This window comes from Megalobrama amblycephala, linkage group LG1 (assembly GCF_018812025.1).
Source record: "Megalobrama amblycephala isolate DHTTF-2021 linkage group LG1, ASM1881202v1, whole genome shotgun sequence".
Taxonomy (NCBI): Eukaryota; Metazoa; Chordata; class Actinopteri; order Cypriniformes; family Xenocyprididae; genus Megalobrama; species Megalobrama amblycephala.
In genome coordinates this window covers 19363156-19384490 of record NC_063044.1, presented here as the reverse complement: position 1 = coordinate 19384490, position 21335 = coordinate 19363156, and the positions used below count along the sequence as shown (strand labels likewise).

Sequence of the window (21335 nt, the reverse complement as noted above, 5' to 3'; positions counted from 1 at the left end):
TCAAAGCATCAAGTGTCTTGTATTTATCTTGTACTTACATTCATTCTTCATTTTTAATTTTTCTTAGATTGTTTCCTTAAATGAATGGCTGGGCTTACCTTGCATGAATTGCCCAGTTAGGACCAACATAAGATCCTTACAGAGCCCACTTTAAGCCCATATGGGCATTCACGGTTGAATCCTGGTGCAAGCCCACTTTAACCCTCTGGAGTCTGAGGCTGATTTGGGGCCTGGAGAAGTTTTGACATGCTCTGACATTTGTGCTTTTTTCAGTTGTTCATAAACATATAAATGACAAAAGTGTCATTACACTGTATTCAGCACAAACTAGGCTACAATAATATGTGAGGAACATGTATGTACATGTTTGTGTTTTTGAAGGAATAATGTTTATGCGTGGTTACTGAAAAAACAAAAAACTTAAGTCACTGAAATAAGGCCAAAATAAGTATATTAAATCTGTGTTAACAAGACTTTTGGGTATTGGAGGTTGTAGACTAGAGTTTTTGCTTCAAAATTATGTAAAAATTATGCTGCCTACTCCTTCATATAAAACAATATATTGATTTAGTTTTTGTAAGACACTTTTTGCCAAGAAACACAGTATGCATGGAGGCGTGAATCACCACTGAAAAATGGGCCATTCTCACCTGAGAAGACAAAAGAATTGGATAGTAATGAGCTGAAATGACTTGCATATTAATTAGGCATTTCAGTCAGGTAGGCTGTGAAAAAAACCTTCTGTGATGTCTCAAGCTCATCATGATATATGAAACATACAGAAAAATATTATTACAATATAAAGTAATGGTTTTATATTATACTTTAAAATATAATGTATTTCTGTGATGCAAAGAGTCTGAATATAGGCTTTTAGTTTAAAAGCATGCACATTTGGAGAAATATTGGATTCTCATATGCTTATGTCAATTTTCTATACAGAGAAGTTATATTTATTTAATATTCATTGTCATTACTATGAGCGCTGGTGTTTTCAATTCATCCTTGAAGTCGGAGGGCGCTCTCTGTGCATTTTTAGTCCACAAATTCATCTAAAAGAAGAAGAGGCTATTCCATGAATGGAGTTTCCAATTCATACTGCAGCCGGAGGGCGATAAAGAAACAAAAACTCATCTAAAATTCATCTGTAGAAGAAAAGAAAACAGGAACTAACTGCATGTCTTCTAGAGCTCCCTAACCATGACTTTTACATCCAGATAAACACTTTTCAAGACAATAAATACACGATTGAGACGATGAATGCATGTATTGCCTCTGAATTTGCATCTGAATAGCGCTGGCTCCGTGGGCGTGGCCGCATTAGCAGATAATGAGCTGAATCACGGACTTCTGACATGGCTCTCTTTTCATACAGATTACATAAACACAGAAGGTTTGTTTTCGATTTGACTTAAATGATTTAAAACCTGACATCTTAACGTTTTTTTAGACATAAGTTTAACTTTTCTGTGATTAGTATTCACTAAGTTACAGTTCATTTTCTGAGAACTATCAGATTGGACTTCGTTCAGAGGGAGAGGAGAAATCACGCATCATGTTAGTTTTCTTTATTTTACAAAAAGCACAACATTGTGTTTGTACTCTGAGTGTATACAAATAAAAGAAGATATTCTATAGTTTCAATTGATATATTACTTATGTCTCTATGACAAAAAATGACGGAGTATTTTAAGTCTGTTCTGCTGCAATGTGAAAAAAAACCTGCAAAACGCGCCGGCGCGTTTTCAGACCTCAGAGTGTTAAACCCCTTTAGGCAGGTGGGGCCCAAATGGGTCTGACACAAATTGCCCGGTTAAGACCCACATAAGACCCTTACAGATCCCACTTAAAACCCACCTGGGCATCCATGGCTGGCCCCCATGTGGATCCCGGGTGCAAACCCACTTTAAATCCCTTTGGGCAGGTGGGGCCCAAATGGGTCTGTCATGAATTGCCCGGTTAAGACCCACATAAGACCCTTACAGATCCCACTTAAAACCAACTGGGCATCCACGGCTGGCCCCCATGTGGATCCTGGGTGCAAGCCCACTTTAAACCCCTTCAGACTGGTGGGCCCCAAATGGGTTTGGCATGAATTGCCCAGTTAGGACCCACATAAGACCCTTACAGATCCCACTTAAAACCCATCTGGGCATCCACGGCTGGTCCCCATGTGGATCCCGGGTGCAAGCCCACTTTAAACCCCTTCAGACTGGTGGGCCCCAAATGGGTTTGGCATGAATTGCCCAGTTAGGACCCACATAAGACCCTTACAGATCCCACTTAAAACCCATCTGGGCATCCACGGCTGGCCCCCATGTGGATCCCGGGTGCAAGCCCACTTTAAACCCCTTCAGACTGGTGGGCCCCAAATGGGTTTGGCATGAATTGCCCAGTTAGGACCCACATAAGACCCTTACAGATCCCACTTAAAACCCATCTGGGCATCCATGGCTGGCCCCCATGTGGATCCCGGTTGCAAACCCACTTTAAACCCCTTTGGGCAGGTGGGGCCCAAATGGGTTTGGCATGAATTGCCCAGTTAGGACCCACATAAGACTCTTACAGATCCCATTTAAAGCCCATCTGTGTAGCCATGTTGCAAAGCCCACTTTGGACCCCTTTGGGCAGGTGGGGCCCAAATGGGTTTGGCATGAATTGCCCAGTTAGGACCCACATAAGACTCTTACAGATCCCATTTAAAGCCCATCTGTGTAGCCATGTTGCAAAGCCCACTTTGGACCCCTTTGGGCAGGTGGGGCCCAAATGGGTCTGACATGAATTGCCCAATTAAGACCCATGCAGTACCCTTACAGGTCCCACTTTTAGTACGTCTGGGCTTCCACGGCTTGCCCCAATGTGGATCCCGGGTGCAAGCCCATAATGGGGCCCACATTTGCCGCCCATGAAGCCCTCATCTGGGCCCCACATGTCATTGCTGGCTGGGCATGCTAGGATATCTGTGTTTCAGAGTCAGGAAGTATGAAAGACCTCCACTGAGATGTTATAAGTGTCAGAGGTTTGGACACATAGCAGCGGTGTGTAGAGGTAAACGAAGATGTGGAAATTGTAGTGAAGATCATAACATTAAAGAGTGTAAAAGTCAGACTAAGTGCTGTAACTGTGGGGGAAATCATATGGCTGCATTCAAAGGGTGTCCCTCTCATGAAAAGGCTATGTTAGTGCAGAAAGTAAGGGATGAGAATAAGATATCGTACGCAGAAGCAGTGAGAAGGATTGAGGGAGTAAGTGGTAGTGGTCAAGTTATGGGACCAGAGAAGCCACAGCAAGTGTTCTCAAAAGTCCCAGATGATTACATAATGATCAAAAAGAAGTCATTTTTGGCTTTTTTTTTTTTTTTCAGAAGCAGTGTGGAGAATTAAAGAGTTGGCAAAGAATAAATCAGATGTGGTAAGAGAAGTGATTGCAGTTGCAGATAAATTTCTTGTGATCAAGGACATTCACCCAGAGATGTTGTATAAGTTCATGCATGAAGGATTATTAGGGAGTCAGCAGGTTTTTATTAGGGAGGGGAGAGGCAAGGTAGTTGAGGAATATGTGACAACTGAGAATGAGATGGACAGTTAAGTATATATTTATCTGTTTATACTTTTTCTACATGTTTTATATTCTGCAATGGAATGCTAGAAGTTTAGTAGCCAATGGGCAAGAATTTAAAAGATTTATTGATGCTTTTAGTGAAAAACCTGATGTGATTTGTGTCCAGGAGTCATGGCTTAAACCTTGTTTAGATTTTGTTATTCCAGGATATGATAGTTTTAGAGCAGATCGAGTAAATATTGTTGGAGGTGGTTGTGTCACCTTTATTAAAAATGGGTTGCAATTTAACAGAGTAGAGATCAGCATAGAACTTGAATGTGTGGTTGTTGTTGTATGGTCAGAGCAGGGAAGGATTTCAACATTTAATTATTATAATCCAGGGTTGCAATTAGAGGAATAAATTCTAGAAGGAATCATGGCTAAAATTGAGTTGCCAGTGATTTGTACTGGGGATTTTAATGCTCATAGTGGAATTTGGGGCAGTAATTCTCGAGATAGAAATGGTTCAGTCCTGGAGGAGTTTATTGATAATCATGGATTGGTAGTGTTAAATGATGGTAGGCCAACTTGGTTTCAAACTAGTCGTGGGACAACTTCATGTATTGACTTAACCTTTACTTCCCCTGAGCTTGCCATAGTGGGAGAATGGGATATAATGGATCGGTATACTATTGGAAGTGACCATGTTCCAATTTTAAGTAGGATTGGGAGAAGATTAATTAAAGAAATGGGGTATAGACCAAAGAAATATAATTATAGAAAAGCAAAATGGGTTGAACTTAAAGAAAGGATGCAGGAAATGGTGCATAATGTGTTTCGAGGCGATTTAGATGGATGGAATAGGTCAATTTGTGACATATTAATAAAGGCTGCAGATGAGTTTATCCCAAGAGTTGAGTTATCAAAAGAACGCCAGATTGTACCCTGGTGGACTGAGGCGTGTACTCTTGCTGTTCGAGATAGAAATAAAGCATATCGAAGATTGAGGAAAAACCCAATAGATGCCCATGCAATAGTATATAAGAAATTGAGAGCTAAAGCTAGAAGAGTCATAAAAGAAGCAAAGAGAGAGAGCTGTCGCAAATTTTGTAGTGCTTTAGGAATGGAAACAAATGTTAGGAAACTCTGGTTGTTAATTCATAAAATGTCAGGAGTGTATAAATCAAGTAAAGTTCCAGTTTTACAGATTGAGGGACAAGAAGCAGTTATTAGTAAGGATAAAGCAGAGATGTTGGTTAAAATTTTTAAGGAAGTGCATAGTTCTAAGAATTTAAGTTTAGCTAGTAATAAAAAGAGAGAGGAAAAATTGAAGAATGAGAATTTTAAATTGGAGTATAATAAAGATAATACAAATGTAGTGAATGATTTCTTTTCTATGGGAGAACTAAAGCAAGCTATTCTTAAGGGGAAAGATACAGCACCTGGAAGAGATGGGATAGGATATCAGATCCTTCGTAACTTGGATGATCAAGTTTTAGAAGAATTGTTGAGGCTTATAAATACTATATGGGAGTGTGGCAGATTGCCAAGGGAATGGAAGCACGCAATTATCATGCCTATATTGAAGCCTGGTAAAAATGCAGGAGATCCTAATTCTTATCGTCCAATTGCTCTTACGTCTATGCTTTGTAAGGCAATGGAACGAATGATAGATTAGTTTACATTTTAGAGAAACAGGAGTTCTTTGATCCTTATCAAAGTGGATTTAGAATTGGTAGATCTACAATGGATTCTGTTTTATTATTAGATGTAGAAATTAAAAGAGCTATGGCTAAAAAAGAAGCAGTTGTGGGTGTTTTTTTAGATATTGAAAAAGCATATGACATGGTATGGAAGGAGGGGCTGGTGATTAAGTTGTATGATGCAGGGATTAGAGGTAGGATGTTAAATTGGATAAATAATTTTTTGAAGGAGCGCACTATTCAAGTAAAAGTAGATGGATCTCTTTCCAGTGAGGAAAAGTAGTGTAATCAGGGTAGTGTAATCAGCCCAGTGTTATTTAATGTGATGATAAATGATATTTTTAGTAAATTGGAAGGGAATTTTGGTCTGTCATTATTTCCTGATGATGGGGCTGTATGGAAGAGAGGGCATAATTTGAGTTATATTTTTAAACAGTTACAGCAGGCAATTAATACAGTAGAGACTTGGGCAGAGGAATGGGGATTTAAAATTTCAGTTGCAAAATTTAATATGTAGTATTTGGTTTTAAAAGAGTTAATCCAGAGCAGGGATTAAAGATTTATAACTCTCCCATTGAAAGGGTTAAATCATTTAAATTCTTGGGAGTTTGGTTTGAGGAGAGAAAGACTTGGAGGGTTTTCATAGGTCAAATAGTTTTAAGATGTGAGAAAGTTATTAATGTTTTAAGATGCCTAGTTGGAAGAGACTGGGGTGCGGATAGAGATACGTTAATGATGATTTATAGGGGAATTATCAGATCCAATATTGATTATGGATGTATGGTTTATGGGGCTGCAGAAGAAATCTGTTTTAAAGAAATTGGAGATTATTCAAGCTAAGGCTTTAAGAATTTGTACTGGTGCTATGAAAACAACACCAATTAATGCACTGTTAGTTGAAATGGGAGAGACTTAACTGAAGTTAAGAAGAATTAAGCTATCCCTCTTCTATTGGTCTAAACTCAGAAGTTTTAAATGCACAAATCCAGCTAGAAAATTGGTTGAAGATCATTGGGAGTTTCAGAGAAGGGATGGAAGGGATAGAAAGGGGAGCATGATGTACACTGTTGATAAGAGAGCTCAAGAATTGGGTAAGAAAGATTTTATAATTGGGCATGCAGTTAGCTGGTCTCCAGTCCCACCATGGTTGCTGCCAGAGCCTACAGTTGATTTCTCATTGTTAGATCAAATGAAGGAAGGAAATGGTGATCCTGTAGCCTTAGTCAATGAACATTTAAAAAGAATCTGGTCAGATTTTGTGCAGATATTCACTGATGGGTCTATGATTCCACTCAACAGAAAAGCAGCAATAGGGTTAAATATCCCTCAAGTTCGTTTTAAACTTGTATTACGTTTGCCAGATAATATGTCAATCTTTTTGACTGAGCTATTTGCAATTTTGTGGGCCCTTGGGTGGGTGGAGGGACAAAGACCGGGGAAATATGTTTTATGTTCTGATTCCACTGCTGCACTAATGGCAATAAAGGGTAGGAGGAGTGAAGCCAGATCAGATTTAGTTTTAGAAATTCTTGTTTCAATGTATCGGGTGATAAAATTGGGGTACACGGTGGGGTTTATGTGGGTTCCAGCACATAAAAGGGATTCAGGGTAATGAAGAGGCTGATGAGATGGGGAAATTAGCTACACACAAGAGTGAAGTTGACTTGAATGTAATGTATGGAAGAGTTGAGTGCAAGAGTTTTATACAGCAAAAAATATCACAAATATGGCAGAAAGAATGGGAGGAAGGGAATAAGGGCAGGCATTATTTTTCAATTCAGCCTACTTTAATGCACACAACATTCACAAAATTAGAGAGGAGGGATAGTGTGATATTCACAAGATTACGATTGGGTCATTGTGCACTGAATTTTGGGCTGGCAAGGGTTGGCAAGCATCCAGATGGCAGGTGTTTGTGTGGAGAGCTGGAGTCTGTGAAACATGTAATTATGGAGTGTGTAGCCGCATGTTTTCTGAGCTGTTGGAGTCTGGATTCCCATCTATATCTTTGAAGCTAATTCTTGAAAATAAGGACTTTGAGACCACAAAGATTGTTTTAAATTTTTTAATTCACACTGGTCTTTATAAGAGGATTACATTTTTAAGTGGAAGTTCATCAGATGACCTGAGGAGGGCAGCAATACGCCTTTGAAGCGTCTAAGCTGCTGCAAATTTCACAAGAAGAAGAAGAAGACGTCATAAGACTGCGCCGTGCTCCTGCATCTGTTGTGATTCTGCTGAAGAAAGGTTTGTTTTAAGAATATAAGCTGTTTTAATCGATAGAAACAGTTCAGTGATTTATAGTTATAGTGTGTTTTGTTTTAAACAAGCAATGTGAAATTAGTTTATTTACTATTTAATGTAACATTGTGATTCTTTATCTAACTGTAATGAGCAGTATTTGTGTGAGTAAAACTCATATCCACTGATGAGAAACAGTAAACATGCATCTCATTTCTCTCTCTATATATCATAAATCAGTTTATCATGAACATGAGTTCAGTCTCTGAAGAGTAATGATGAACTTTTCAACTCCGAGTCAATTGAATCAAACACTTTGCAAAATGATTCAGTGAATCACGGCACGTGCTGCTCGAACAGTGAACATGAACGAGAACAACAAACACTAACAAACTAACTAATCATGTTTTCATCAAAGAGTAATCATTTAAATATAACCTATAATTCATTAAATACCAAATATAGATAATAAAAGCCTAAATATGAAGTGTTTATTAATATGCAGCGTTAGTTTTGAGTGTTTTTTAACGGGTCATTGAAGACTATTAACTCTGTTATTCTCTTCTTACAGATGGAGTTCATTAAAGAGGAGACTGAAGATATGAAAATAATTATTAAAGAGGAGACTGAAGACATGAAGATTGAAGATATTGAGGAACAAACAGGTTGGTTTTATTCTCCTAAAATGTTCAGCTCTACAGAAATAGAGAATATTTTCTACAACATAAAACCCAACATCTACTTCTGAATAGAGAACAATGAAAAACAAAAAACTTTGAGCATCTTAATGTTCAGAAGTGCTGTACTTACATTTTAAAGCAGAACTCAGTAAGATTTGCGAAGCTCCCCCTACAGTTTCCTTCAGTGAATCACACTGTCGTAAATACTCCAAGCGCAGCTCACCAGCGCAGTAGTTTTGCAAATACAGTACAAGAGGGAGGAGGTGGGTAATTTGCAAATACAGTACACTAGATGGAGGTGGGTCATTTTCGAAATTGTCTTATAAAGTCATAATATATATATTGTTTTTGAATTACCGTAAAGCATTTTGTCACTCTCGCGTGAACATGAACATGAGGCGAGATTGTGTCGGGTCGATGCAGCTCAACTTGCAAGTGCTGTATTCTGGCGTAGACGTGCCAGAGGGGGTTAGTGCTCGCCTCAAACACACCACTACAAGTCAGTTAACCATCGTAAGGACTTTGAAAACTATTTATGAAGGTAAAAAAAGTTACTTAGTTCTGCTTTAACATACCTGAACATAAACAGCAGTAATTGAACATTAAATCAAGCAAAAAAAAATATTTTATAAATAATAATTTAATGTGTGTGTGTCATATGGAGGAAAGTCAGAAGGGCAAGTGTGTAAAACATTTTGAACAGAGTGAACTAATAATATTTGATGAAACCAGTGAAAATAATCATCTTGTCATTTGTGGTTTGGTGTATGTTGGAAATCAATAAGCGCTGGCAGATGAAATGCTGTGAAAACTACATGTTGAGACAAAATGATCATGGTTGTCATTTACATGTTGTTGTTAATGTTCTGTGAAAGTCTGATTCGAACTGAAATAAGTTCAGTTAAACTAACAAATTAAATCAGCAGCACTGGATTTGTGTGAATAAACATTAAAGGGAAAGTTGACCCAAAAATGAAAATTCTGCTGTCGTCCCAAACCCATATGAGTTTCTTACTTCTGCTGAACACAAAAGAAGATATTTTGAAGAATCTTGACCAAACATTGACTTCCTCAGTAGAAGAAAAGTACTGGAGGTCAATGGAAACTGTAAGCTGTCTGATTACCAACATTTGTGTTCAACAGAAGAACATAATGGTGAGTAGATGACAGAATTTTCATTACTAACCCATTAATATTGCAAGCCAGAAGTCACAATTTTGATTGTAAGTGCCAAATAAATACAAAGTCGGACATGGGTCATTGTTATGTGCTCATAAATATAAATTTATGTGTAACTCCTAAATGCAATGAGATATTTTTATTAAGCTTGACACACTGCTCACTGTGAGGACACATCAAAAAATTGGTGGTGCTATAATTGAACAAAACATGAAATTTGCTTTTTCTACAGTACCATTGTACCCTGAGAAACAAAAAACGTCACTGCAAAATGATTTAAATCCGTGACTCTGCAATGGTTTTGCATATTGACACCAAACTCTGTGTCATTGTTATGCCAAACTGACCACATCAATTAGGTAACAAAGCCACCTACTGGTCAAACACAAATGGCAGTTTAATTGGTTACTTTATTTTAAGATGACATTTACATTGTAATCACTCAAAGAAGAACTGAGTAATTTTAAAGGATTAGTTCACTTCAGAATTAAATTTTCCTGATAATTTTAACTACATTTATTTACTATAGAGCTAGGGTTGAGGTTTGGTTTAATTTCATAATTAAGCATTATTAACTCATTACTATAGTGTGTAACTACATTACTTTAAATGTGATTTGAATAGGATTTCAAAACACATTAATATAGCTTGAAATGGATTTGTATAAATTGCATTTCATGTGGGTTTTTTTTTTTGTTGTTTGTTTTTTTTTTCCCCCACACTTGCTAAATCTGATTTCAATCAGATATGCACAAAATCAGATTTGGACTGACAGTGTGAACGTAGCCCAAGACTTTGTTGATGTTAAATTACAAACAGATTTTTGATATCTCGATTGCTGTTGCCATGGCACCGGATTTATTTGAAATTTAGATCGGGGGCGCGAGCACCCGATTTTGCTATCAAATCATTAGTCATCCACTAGAGGGTGCAATTTGATGATTCTCCCAGCTAATCAATGTCTATGGTTACAGCAGGTTTGGTGCAACTGAATTTGAGTAAAAACATATAAAAACAAATTGGACTGGTGGTTTGTAAAATTAAGAATATTAGATTTATAAAAAGTGAGATTAAAGGGTTATTTCACCCAAAAATGAAAATGTCATTAATTACTCACCCTCGTGCCGTCCCACACCCGCAAGACCTTCGTTAATCTTCAGAACACAAATGAAGATATTTTAGTTGAAATCCGATGGCTCAGTGAGGCCTGCATAGGGAGCAATGACATTTCCTCTCTCAAGATCCATTAATGTACTACAAACATATTTAAATCGGTCCATGTGAGTACAGTGGTTCAATATTAATATTATAAAGCGACGAGAATATTTTTGGAGTGCCATTTAGTGATGGCTGATTTCAAACCACTGCTTCAGGAAGCTTCGGATCATAAATGAATCAGTGTATCGAATCTACTGTTCGTAGCGCCAAAGTCACGTGATTCCAGCCGTTGGCAGTTTGACACACAATCCAAATCATGATTCAGTACAACAGAGCTGTTGCAAACATATCCACATCGCCATGATCAGATGCTTTCTTTATGCTGCCACCGCTGTCATTTTTTGTTGTCTGTTTATTTTGTTATTGAGAGAAAAACGTGCAGTACTTATCACATTCTATCAAACGCCTCTCAGGAGTGCGGATGGCATTGGCAGATTCAGTGAGTTTCCCGAGTTTTGGATTATATAACATGGTCTATTTTGCAAACAACTGACTCTTGTCGATCTGATGCTAAAGCCCCGGGTATACTTCACTTTCCTCGCCCGGTCGTGTCCGCACATTGCCTGGCAAGGCCAGACTGATATCTCTTCTACAAGATATATCAGTCTGGTCAGTCTGCCCTCCATCGCGATTCGAGTCCAACTCCAAACCGTACCGTGCATTTAGATTCGTTTATTTCAGTGACACAAACAGCGTCACTCTAGTGTGGCGAAAGTCCCTTCAATATCAACAAAGATTGTGCACGGGAGACCCGAGAGTTTGTTCTATTCAGCCGTGAATTCAGTTTTAAATGACCAAAAACACATTAATTATTTACTTTTCGCTGTTGACTCTCTTGTCGCTTTGCTAACGTCATATCCGCCCTTCTCTGATTGGTTTACTCCGCTTCCTGTTTGCTCGGATTTGCTCCGCCCTAGAAATCGAATTGATTCAATGGCCGACCAGACTCATCCGCTGGTACAGTGGTGAGGCTGGATTTTCCAGGCAAGTCCGCACATCCTTCAAAGTATATTAAATGGATGCGGATGCGTGCAGATGACCGAGTTCAACACATGCGCAATACAATTTTTTTCTATACTCTTTACCAGACTTGGTAATTACTATTGGTGCACCTAGCGCTTCTCCGGCTATGCGTAAGTTTACGTTCTGAGATAACGCTGACATCTGGCGGTTGGGTTTATAAGCACAATAGCACAATTCGACTTGCTGTGGAACAAATAATAGATTAATAAGACCAAAGATTTCCCGTTTTATGTACTCAAATTGAATTATGTCTCGTGTTTAACCACTATAAGAGCCAGCGGTAAATCTCTGAAGCACTGGCCGAGATGAAGCTGTTCTCTGCACTTACACAGCCCCTGAATGGCCACTAAATTAATTGTAAAATAGGCACTATTATTAAATATGTCACATATATATATATATATATATATATATATATATATATATATATATATATATATATATATATATATATATATATAATATGTATGGATTATGCAGGCCGCCAGCAGCTAGGAATTAAGTCCTACCATGATGTACAGGGTACAACAGGCCATATTTTATTCGTTTAGCCCTTAGTTTCTCCCGTGGACCGTCAAGCAGTTTGCGTTGGGAAGACACCTCTGCTGGAAAGTCTGGAAAGATACTGATACGACTCCCATCAAAACAGAGAGCGGGCTTTGGTTACGGGCGAGCCGCAGTATCTTAGTCTTAATAGTATCATGATGTATCCTGGCAATCATAACTCGCGGTCTGTTGTTTACGATGGGGCCAATGCGGTGAGCTCCGTCAACCTTTGTCACACGGAAAATGATCTTCTCCCGATAGTGAAGGCAATAGGCCAGAGACAAATTGTGTGGGGTTGCCCTTCTCGATGTTCTCACAAAGACCAGCTATCTTGATAATTTGTCAATGAGATCTGGCCTCTAAATCCGTTACCTTGGACAGTTAGGTCACGTGAGGTATCAGTCTTTGGTATTGGGGGTATTTTTATGAGTACGTGTACAAGTATATGAGCTTGGTATCAGGCCCGATACTGGTATTGGTGCATCCCTACTGAAAACCCCTGATTTAGATCATGCTGAGGTTGTATGTGTAATCACGGGAGCTGATTAATTATTGTTCATGGTCATGATGCCACCAGCTGGCAGCAATAAGTGTGGCGCATATTCAAGCCTTTAAAATAGTCCTTTTATAGTTTATTTTATAAAAAACTGACAACTGACTACAGGGGCCTGTACCATGATGGTAGATGAACAAACTCAGGGTTATAGGATTAGTTTCGAGTTGACAAAACCACACCACTCCAATCCGGCTTTGTTGGTACCATGATGCTGATCATCAACTTTCTCTGTCAACTCAGGCTTTGATCCTGAGTTTGTGGAGCGCGTGCACATGAATCCGTGACATCAGTGGCAAACAGCCAATTACATGCCTTGCAACAGAAATAAACTGTGATTCACTTCTTGCGAGAGAGCCAGCGTGATTCAAAACTCTTTCGCTGAAAATGAAGAATTTAAATGCATTTACACTAATGGAAAATACTTGTCTGTGAAAGAGGACAAATAAAAAAAAAGATCTTTCTCTATCAGTGCAAGTGAAAGTTGTGAAGTTAGTTAATATATAGCGATAGAGACTTAAAAATACAAGGTGTATATTTACTCCTTATTTAGGCCTATATTACATATGATCTATATATATTAATATTCATTGAAACTAAGTGCTTAATAACTACTGTTACACTAAATTTGCATGTGTGTAATGGATTAATAAAAATATAGATCATATAATTATACAAATCATATATAAATTATATTATCATTAAAACCAGACAATTTCATCGTTAAATATTTGTTGTTACTATATAATGACCTTTAATTTAGAGGAAGAGAAAAGAGTGACTTTATTGCGTTGGGTGTGTCAGTGTCACTTAGCTTACATCTGATTGGTCCAATTTCAGTTTGAGATCTCTAACCCAGAACATAACCTGCCCCGGAGCAGGTTAGCCGTGGAGCGTAAGTTACTATGGCGATGAACACCGCTAAAAGTCAAGTTACTTTCATGGTACCTAAAACCCAGGATTGGCGCAAACTAATCTGAAACTTACCTGGCTAACCAGCTAATCCAGCTTCATGGTATAGGCCCCAGGTCGGCTCCATAGCAGATTTCAAGCAATCAAGAGCTTAGAGAGTTACATGTAAAATACTAGACAAATTCTGCTAGTATTGGACATTTACAAGTAACAGTATAACTGTAAAATGTAAGTTTTGTGCTGAGGAAAGCACTTCTCATTAGCATTAATTCTTTAATTGTTATTATTTTTTTTAAGTTGCCAGCCATCATCAGCATTTTTGATTATTATTACAAAACTTTAATGACCCCAGAAGATTTTGTTGTATGAATAGCTGAACATGCAATATGTCAAGAAAAGTAACAGATGATTGCATTAGTTTGCATGTACTTGATCAAAGCTTTTATTGCTTCTTCCTGCTGCTGCTTCTTCTGTGTTTTGATCTGGAGGTTTTGTACTGATTCAGATAAGTAAAAGCACCCCTACCGTATACCAGGAAAATTCTTTCAATGGCGGGAAAGTGTTGTCCTAAATTATTCTCAAAATGTGTCTTGAAACCGAAATTAAGGGTGTACTCGCACTAGGCAATCGAAAACGTGTGAGCACTTTTGACCCTCAAAGTCTAGTTTGTTTGGCTAGTGTGATTGCTCCGTACCATACCCTGGTCTGCTTGAAGAGCTTAGGCTCGGTACGGCTGTAGTGAGATCGCTAACCTTGCCGCAGTACAGAACAGCTACTACTTTTGTGTGTGTTATGTCTGACATCATTACAATGACAAATATCTTCTATTACTAATAGAATAGTTCACTTTTCAGTTAAGTTAATTAATTCAAGTAGGTTTATAACAGGTCTGGTGCTCGTCTTATTGGTGAACAGGAATAGTAGTCTGCAAATTTCTCTATCAATGTCAGCTCTCCTCTAACAAGCTGATGATCTTCACCAGATGTGAAAAATACAGGAGACATACAAAATGTGCAGTGGTGGGTCCACTTTTTGAAAACCACTGGTGTATTGAGTATAAGATCTATAGACGGGATGGGCAACTCTGGTCCTGGAGAGTTTAGCTCCATCCTTTATCAAATACACCTGCAAAATTTAACCCAACCCCAAAATTTAACCCTTATTCTTGAGGACCGCTTGAAAATTACAGGCACGTATATTTAATTAGAGATAAAACTTAACTCTGCAGGTCCTCCAGGACCAAAGCTGCCCATCCCTGATCCATAGGGTAGGGTATAGATCAGGGGTGTCCAACCCTGCTCCTGGAGAGTTACCGTCCTGCAGACTTCAGTCCCAACCCTGCTCCAACACACCTGTAATTATCAAAGAACCCTGAACATCCTGATTAGCTGGTCCAGGTGTGTTTGATTGGAGTTGGACCTGAAATCTGCAGGATGGTAGCTCTCCAGGAGCAAGTTTGGACACCCCTGGTATAGATCATACATGTTGTTGGTTTTGATGCTTTAAATGTCTAAATTGTTTTGTCTATTTTCGTCCTAGACCTAACAGCACTGAAAGAGGCTAGCCATGAACTTAATGAAAGGGAAGAAGAGAAAGAACATTATGATAAACATGATTTCATGACTGGGGAAAGGTCGACGCTGGCTAAAAAGACTTCCTCACGAAAAAGAGTTCAAAAGACAGAAACTAAAAGATATTTCACCTGCCAACAGTGTGGAAAGAGTTTTGAACGACATAGAAACCTTCAAGTCCACATGAGAATTCACACTGGAGAGAAACCTTTTTCTTGCCGGCAATGTGGAAAGAGTTTCAATCAAAAAGGAAACCTTAAAGTCCACATGAGAATTCACACTGTGGAGACCCCATTCGCCTGTAAACAGTGTGGACAGAGTTTCAGTGAAAAAGGAAAACTTGAAATCCACTTGAGAATTCACAAAGGAGAAAATCCTTACACCTGCCAACTGTGTGGAAAGAGTTACATTCAAAAAGGAAGCCTTAAAGTCCACATGAGAATTCACACTGTAGAGAACCCATTCACCTGCCAAAAGTGTGGAAAGAGTTTCACTGGAAAAGGAAGCCTTATAGCCCACATGAGAATTCACACTGGAGAAAAGCCTTACACCTGCCAGCAGTGTGGAAAGAGTTTCAGTGAGAAAGGAAACCTTACAGCCCACATGAGAATTCACACTGGAGAAAAGCCTCATACCTGCCAACAGTGTGGAAAGAGTTTCAGTCGAAAAGGAAAACTTGAAATCCACATGAGAATTCACACTGGAGAAAAGCCTTACACCTGTCAAGAGTGTGGAAAGAGTTTCAGTCATAAAGGAAACCTTATAGTCCACATGAGAATTCATACTGGAGAGAGCCCATTCGCCTGCCAACAGTGTGGAAAGCGTTTCATTGGAAAAGAAAGCCTTGACATCCACATGAGATCTCACACTGGAGAAAAGCCTTACAACTGTCAAAAGTGTGGAAAGAGTTTCAGTCATAAAGGAGGCCTTAAGCGTCACATGAGAACTCACACTGGAGAAAAGCCTTACACCTGCACTCTGTGCGGGAATGGCTTTTCACAGAAACATTCCCTTAGGGAACACATGAATATTCACACTGGAGAAAAGCCTTTTACATGTGATCAGTGTGGAAAGAGTTTCACACATAAATTGTCACTGTATTTTCACATGAGAATTCACACTGGAGAGAAGCCATTCATGTGTGATCAGTGTGGAAAGAGTTTCAGATTAATGGCTAGCCTTAAGGAGCATATGAGGATTCACTCGAAAGAGAACACAAACAGAAAATCCTTGTTTAACCCCTGAAAACAATTAATTTCTAACAGTCAAAGTCCATTTAACAAATAAAAGAAAAAAAGTAGTGTGTATGTGTTTAAGTTAGTTTTGTAATAAAACAACTGTGAATAAGTAAATAAAGTTTGTGACCGTTTTTTGTCTGTTCAGTGCTCCGTTCATTATAGGTCATGGAAATTCAGCTTTTTAGTTTGTGAAAGTCAAGGAAAAGTCAGGGAATTTGACACATGGCTTAGAGTGGGAACCCTGTTTACATACAGTAAATATAACGTAATAAATTTAATAAAACATTTAAACGTGACATCTATGAAATACAGTGTATACAAAGAGAATCACAATGCTGACAAGCCATGCTCAGTAACAACTTTTGGATTTGAAATAAAAATAAGTAAATGTTGTTTGTGTTAAAGGTTGTACAGAGGATGTTTTGTTTTATACATTTTTGCAATATTACTTGAAACTGTCTTTACTAACTGATGAAAGACTATTTATTAGGTGCACTGAAAGTAATAATATTAATATACATCATCTGTGCACGAGGTAGGGCCTTAAAAACATCAGCCAACCGTTTACGCCAGTGGTCTCAAACTGCCGGCCCGCGGGCCATTTACGGCCCGCCCTCCCCCTCTACCCGGCCCGCAACTGATCTCAAAAATAAAACATAATCCGGCCCGCTAAATTATTAATATTATTATTATTATTCTCTAGTTGCTGCCTGTCTGATATGCAACGAAAAAGTTGCGGTTTTATGAGGGCATTCACATATCGCGTCACATAAGCGGCAGCGCCACATTCTCTTTCTTTCCAATGCGCTTTCGCTCCAGTGGCGTCTGTTGTTGCTACGTAACCATGAGCCGCGCTCTCAACCGCGTCGCTTCTATTATGAGCGCGCTTGCCTAAAATTACGGTAAAAGCACTCGACTTTAAGTCACGAGCGCCGATATAAACCACCAAAACACATCCGATGTAACCATTAAATGTTACTGATGCTCAAACGGCATCTTGGACAAATGTGTCTCAGCTGTGTGAGCAGAAGCGCTGCCAGATGTCTGTCAAGAAACAGAAGAGAGTACAAATGTATTCAGGGATTGTATTTGTTCAGTATAGTGTTGTTCAGTGCAAGATTTTAATGTTATTTAAGCTAACATAAAGTAAGGGAAAATACTTCCACTAAATGTTAAAAACTAATAATGTATGTAACAATGAGAGGTTTTTATTTTTTGGCAAAAAAAAAGTTGATATATATAGCACCAGTTTTTTTGTTTATTTCTGACCCCTCCATGCCACAAGTGTTGCTGGTTTTGTTCCTAAATTACTAATTTTTTATTCCATGCACCTTGTTGGATGTGAGAAGTTGCACCATTGCAATTAATAGTATTATATTAGTAGTATTATATTAGTATATTAGTAATATTAGTAATAGTATTATAAAATTATATTACTCTGTGTAACAATGAGAGAGACACTGCTGTTTACATTTAGTATGGTAAATAAAATATTTATAGTAGGTATAAAAATATTTTAGTAGGCCTAATGAAATTTGAAATAAATGAGAAATAATGCAAAGGAAAGTAAATTTTCTGAAATGTTGCGCTTTCTTGCGCTTGAATGTTAATATGGCCCTCCTATGAGGTGTCAATCACAGAAACGGCCCCCCGCCAATTTGAGTTTGAGACCCCTGGTTTACGCGATCGCGTAAACGATTGGCCCTCTGGCTTGTCAATCACTGCCATTGTGGGAGACGTGCGCGGATTGGCCCTCTGGCCTGTCAATCACTGCTAGGGCTGGACGATGTATCGAATGCTTTTGTCACACGCATTTCTTCAGTAAAGCCGGTTCCCGGATTACCGCTAAATCGCCATCACCTGGTTTCAAATGGAGCGGCATTTAATAGACAGAGCCGTAGATCACTGATAAGCCACGCAATATCGCGTTCAATATCGACGGCGATACATATCGATATTGAACGCGATATTGCGTGGCTTATCAGTGATCTACGGCTCTGTCTATTAAATGCCGCTCCATTTGAAAGCAGGTGATGGCGATTTAGCGGTAATCAGGGAACCGGCTTTACTGAAGAAATGCGCGTGACAAAAGCATTCGATACATCGCCCAGCCCTAATCACTGCCATGACGTTCCTTGTGAGAGACGCGCGCGGATTGGCCCTCTGGCTTGTCAATCACTGCCATGACGTTCCTTGTGAGAGACGCGCGGTTGCGCGCTCTAGTAACTTTCCACACTCCGCATGCAATGTTTTTGTCAGGAGACAGGAGTAACAACTGCAGATTATGAGTTAACCTGCGGTGAGTCCGACATAATGAATCCACGGCTTTAGGTCGCGCACACACTTAACGATTGTAAGGCCGATTATGAATGTAAATTGATATTATGACTGATTGCGCTCAAACGCGTCCAGTCAGAGCCAGTTGCGTTCAGTCTGCGATTACAGTCGGTGTTCAAATTCCATGTGAAAGTATATAAATCTGCTTCAGGAGCAGGAAACAATCGCTGTATGTTGAGCACAGTCTTAAGCCGCCTTTCCACTGCACACGACAAACGTCAGCCGTTGGACCGGAAGTCATTCATTTCCAATGGAGAGTAGTCCGGGGGCTGCGTGGAGTTCCGATCATATGCGAATGCGGAAATTTCGGATCCGATTTGAGCTTCGGATGCTTTGAAATATTTGAACTTCTGCGGCTAGACCGTATGCGACCGGCCGACCGGATATGATGTATTCTAATCAAAACGATGAGCGCGAAGTTAGAATTACCAATAGTTTAACACTTTAACGTTATGTAAACACTATTTCTTTAAAATAGTGGTTATTAATAATTATGTAAAAAAAATAAATTTTATGATTATTAAACCAATTTTTACGTTGATTAGCTCTATAAAATATACTAGTATGTTTTTATTTTAGATGTATTGAGGGTAATTTGCTTTATGGATCTATTCATACATGCATTAACGTTACATTCATTAAAATCGTTCAGTTTACCATGGTGGTTGCTGGATTGGAATAAGCCGAGGGTAACGGTTGCTTCACTACCAATTTCAAAGTTCCATGCGACTGCCGCTAGGGGGCGAAATGCGACAATCGGATGCGAATGTCGTGTGCAGTGGAAAGGCAGCTTTAGAATGTTTTAGCTAGTCGTTAAATGTGTGCCCGGCTTAATAACACAGCGAATGCCAGTGGTAAACAAACACTGAAGGAGGGGGGTTGTTGTTCTTCCGCATACACTCATTTCAAAAACTCAGTCGACGAAAACATCCCCTGTACCACTTTTAAACAGCCACAGATCAGTTGCGCACTGCAAACCTGGCATCTGTGAAAGCACAATTGCACGTGCTGCTCCTGCATCATACTGCAAAGGCGTGACGATGGTGCGTCTCCGCTCTCCTCCACTGGCCTTCCTGTGTTGTTTACCAACATTTCATTTTGACAAAAATAATACCCAAAGCTTAAAACGTAAAGAATTACCTACGTGCAGACGCGTTGCAATAGGGCAGGCAATTGCCTGACACCCCACATTTTGAGGGAGTCCCCAAGGGCTGATCATTTAAACAGTCAGAAATGTTAAAGGTGCCCTAGAACGTTCTTTCACAAGATGTAATATAAGTCTAAGGTGTCCCCTGAATGTGTCTGTGAAGTTTCAGCTCAAAATACCCCATAGATTTTTTTTAATTCATTTTTTTAACTGCCTATTTTGGGGCATTATTAACTATGCACAGATTCAGACTCTATATACAGTGCATAAACAAAGTTCACACAGCTAATATAACCCTCAAATGGATCTTTACAAAGTGTTCGTCATGCATGCTGCATGCATGCCTCGGATCATTTGATTCTGAATGAGTTTGATAGTGCTCTGTGGCTAACGGCTAATGCTACACTGCTGGAGAGATTTATAAAGAATTAAGTTGTGTTTATGAATTATACAGACGGCAAGTGTTTAAAAATGAAAATAGCGATGGCTCTTGTCTCCGTGAATACAGTAAGAAACGATGGTAACTTTAACCACATTTAACAGTACATTAGCAACATGCTAACGAAACATTTAGAAAGACAATTTACAAATATCACTAAAAATATCATGATATCATGGATCATGTCAGTTATTATCGCTCCATCTGCCATTTTTCGCTGTTGTTCTTGCTTGCTTACCTAGTCTGATGATTCAGCTGTGCAGATCCAGACGTATAATCCCTTTCATAATGTTGGGATCATGGGCTGGCATATGCAAATATTGGGGGCGTACATATTAATGATCCCGATTGTTACGTAACAGTCGGTGTTATGTTGAGATTCGCCTGTTCTTCGGAGGTCTTTTAAACAAATGAGATTTACATAAGAAGGAGGAAACAATGGGGTTTGAGACTCACTGTATGTCATTCCCATGTACTGAACTCTTGTTATTCAACTATGCCAAGGTAGTTTCAATTTTTGAATCTAGGGCACCTTTAATATAAACATCTAGCAACATCTCTTTATCCTCCGTAGTTGCGGCTGTCCTCTCTTATGTTTTTGCCGCCTCGCCTCAGCCACCTTTTTCAAACTGGCATAGAGCCAGTAAAAAATGCATGATTTGATTTAACATGAAGATGATTATCTGTCTGGCATAGCCACTCGTTCTAACATCAACTTAGATAAATGTTCGCTATGAGGCGCATATTCAAGGGCAAATTCCAAACGGCATTTTTGAGCCCTTGAAGGGCACTTTGAGAAAAGGACGCCATTACTGTTTCAAACGAAAGTGAACAACTGAATCCCTTTACTCTAAGGGCCTATTAGTGAAGGGTACATGCAATGGTCACTGAGAGGAAGTAACCTTATCATTTATGGTCATGTGACCCAGCGAATACTAGTGATTCATTTTTAAACTTAGATGACGGGAGAGTTGGGGTGTATGGGATTTTTTCAGACTGGTTGTATTT

At 39.0% G+C, this 21335-nt stretch overlaps 1 protein-coding gene and 1 pseudogene across 3 annotated transcripts in view; one reads left to right on the top strand and one right to left on the bottom strand.

Annotated features, from left to right (window-relative positions):
* Positions 1-16535, top strand: part of LOC125244357 (gastrula zinc finger protein XlCGF57.1-like) — a 213091-nt gene extending 196556 nt beyond the window's left edge. Inside the window, exons 1-3 of one of the 3 annotated variants that reach the window (XM_048154459.1) lie at positions 8101-8149; positions 9240-9319; positions 15135-16535. In XM_048154459.1, coding sequence (XP_048010416.1) covers positions 15215-16411 — 1197 coding nt within the window. In that variant the 5' untranslated portion in view covers positions 8101-8149; positions 9240-9319; positions 15135-15214 and the 3' untranslated portion in view covers positions 16412-16535. Of the gene's footprint in view, positions 1-7915; positions 8150-9239; positions 9320-15134 lie in introns of those variants that run through there. The other 2 variants (XM_048154453.1, XM_048154449.1) reach the window with 2 other exon arrangements.
* Positions 1-21335, bottom strand: part of LOC125244054 — an 83048-nt pseudogene that overhangs the window by 24680 nt on the left and 37033 nt on the right.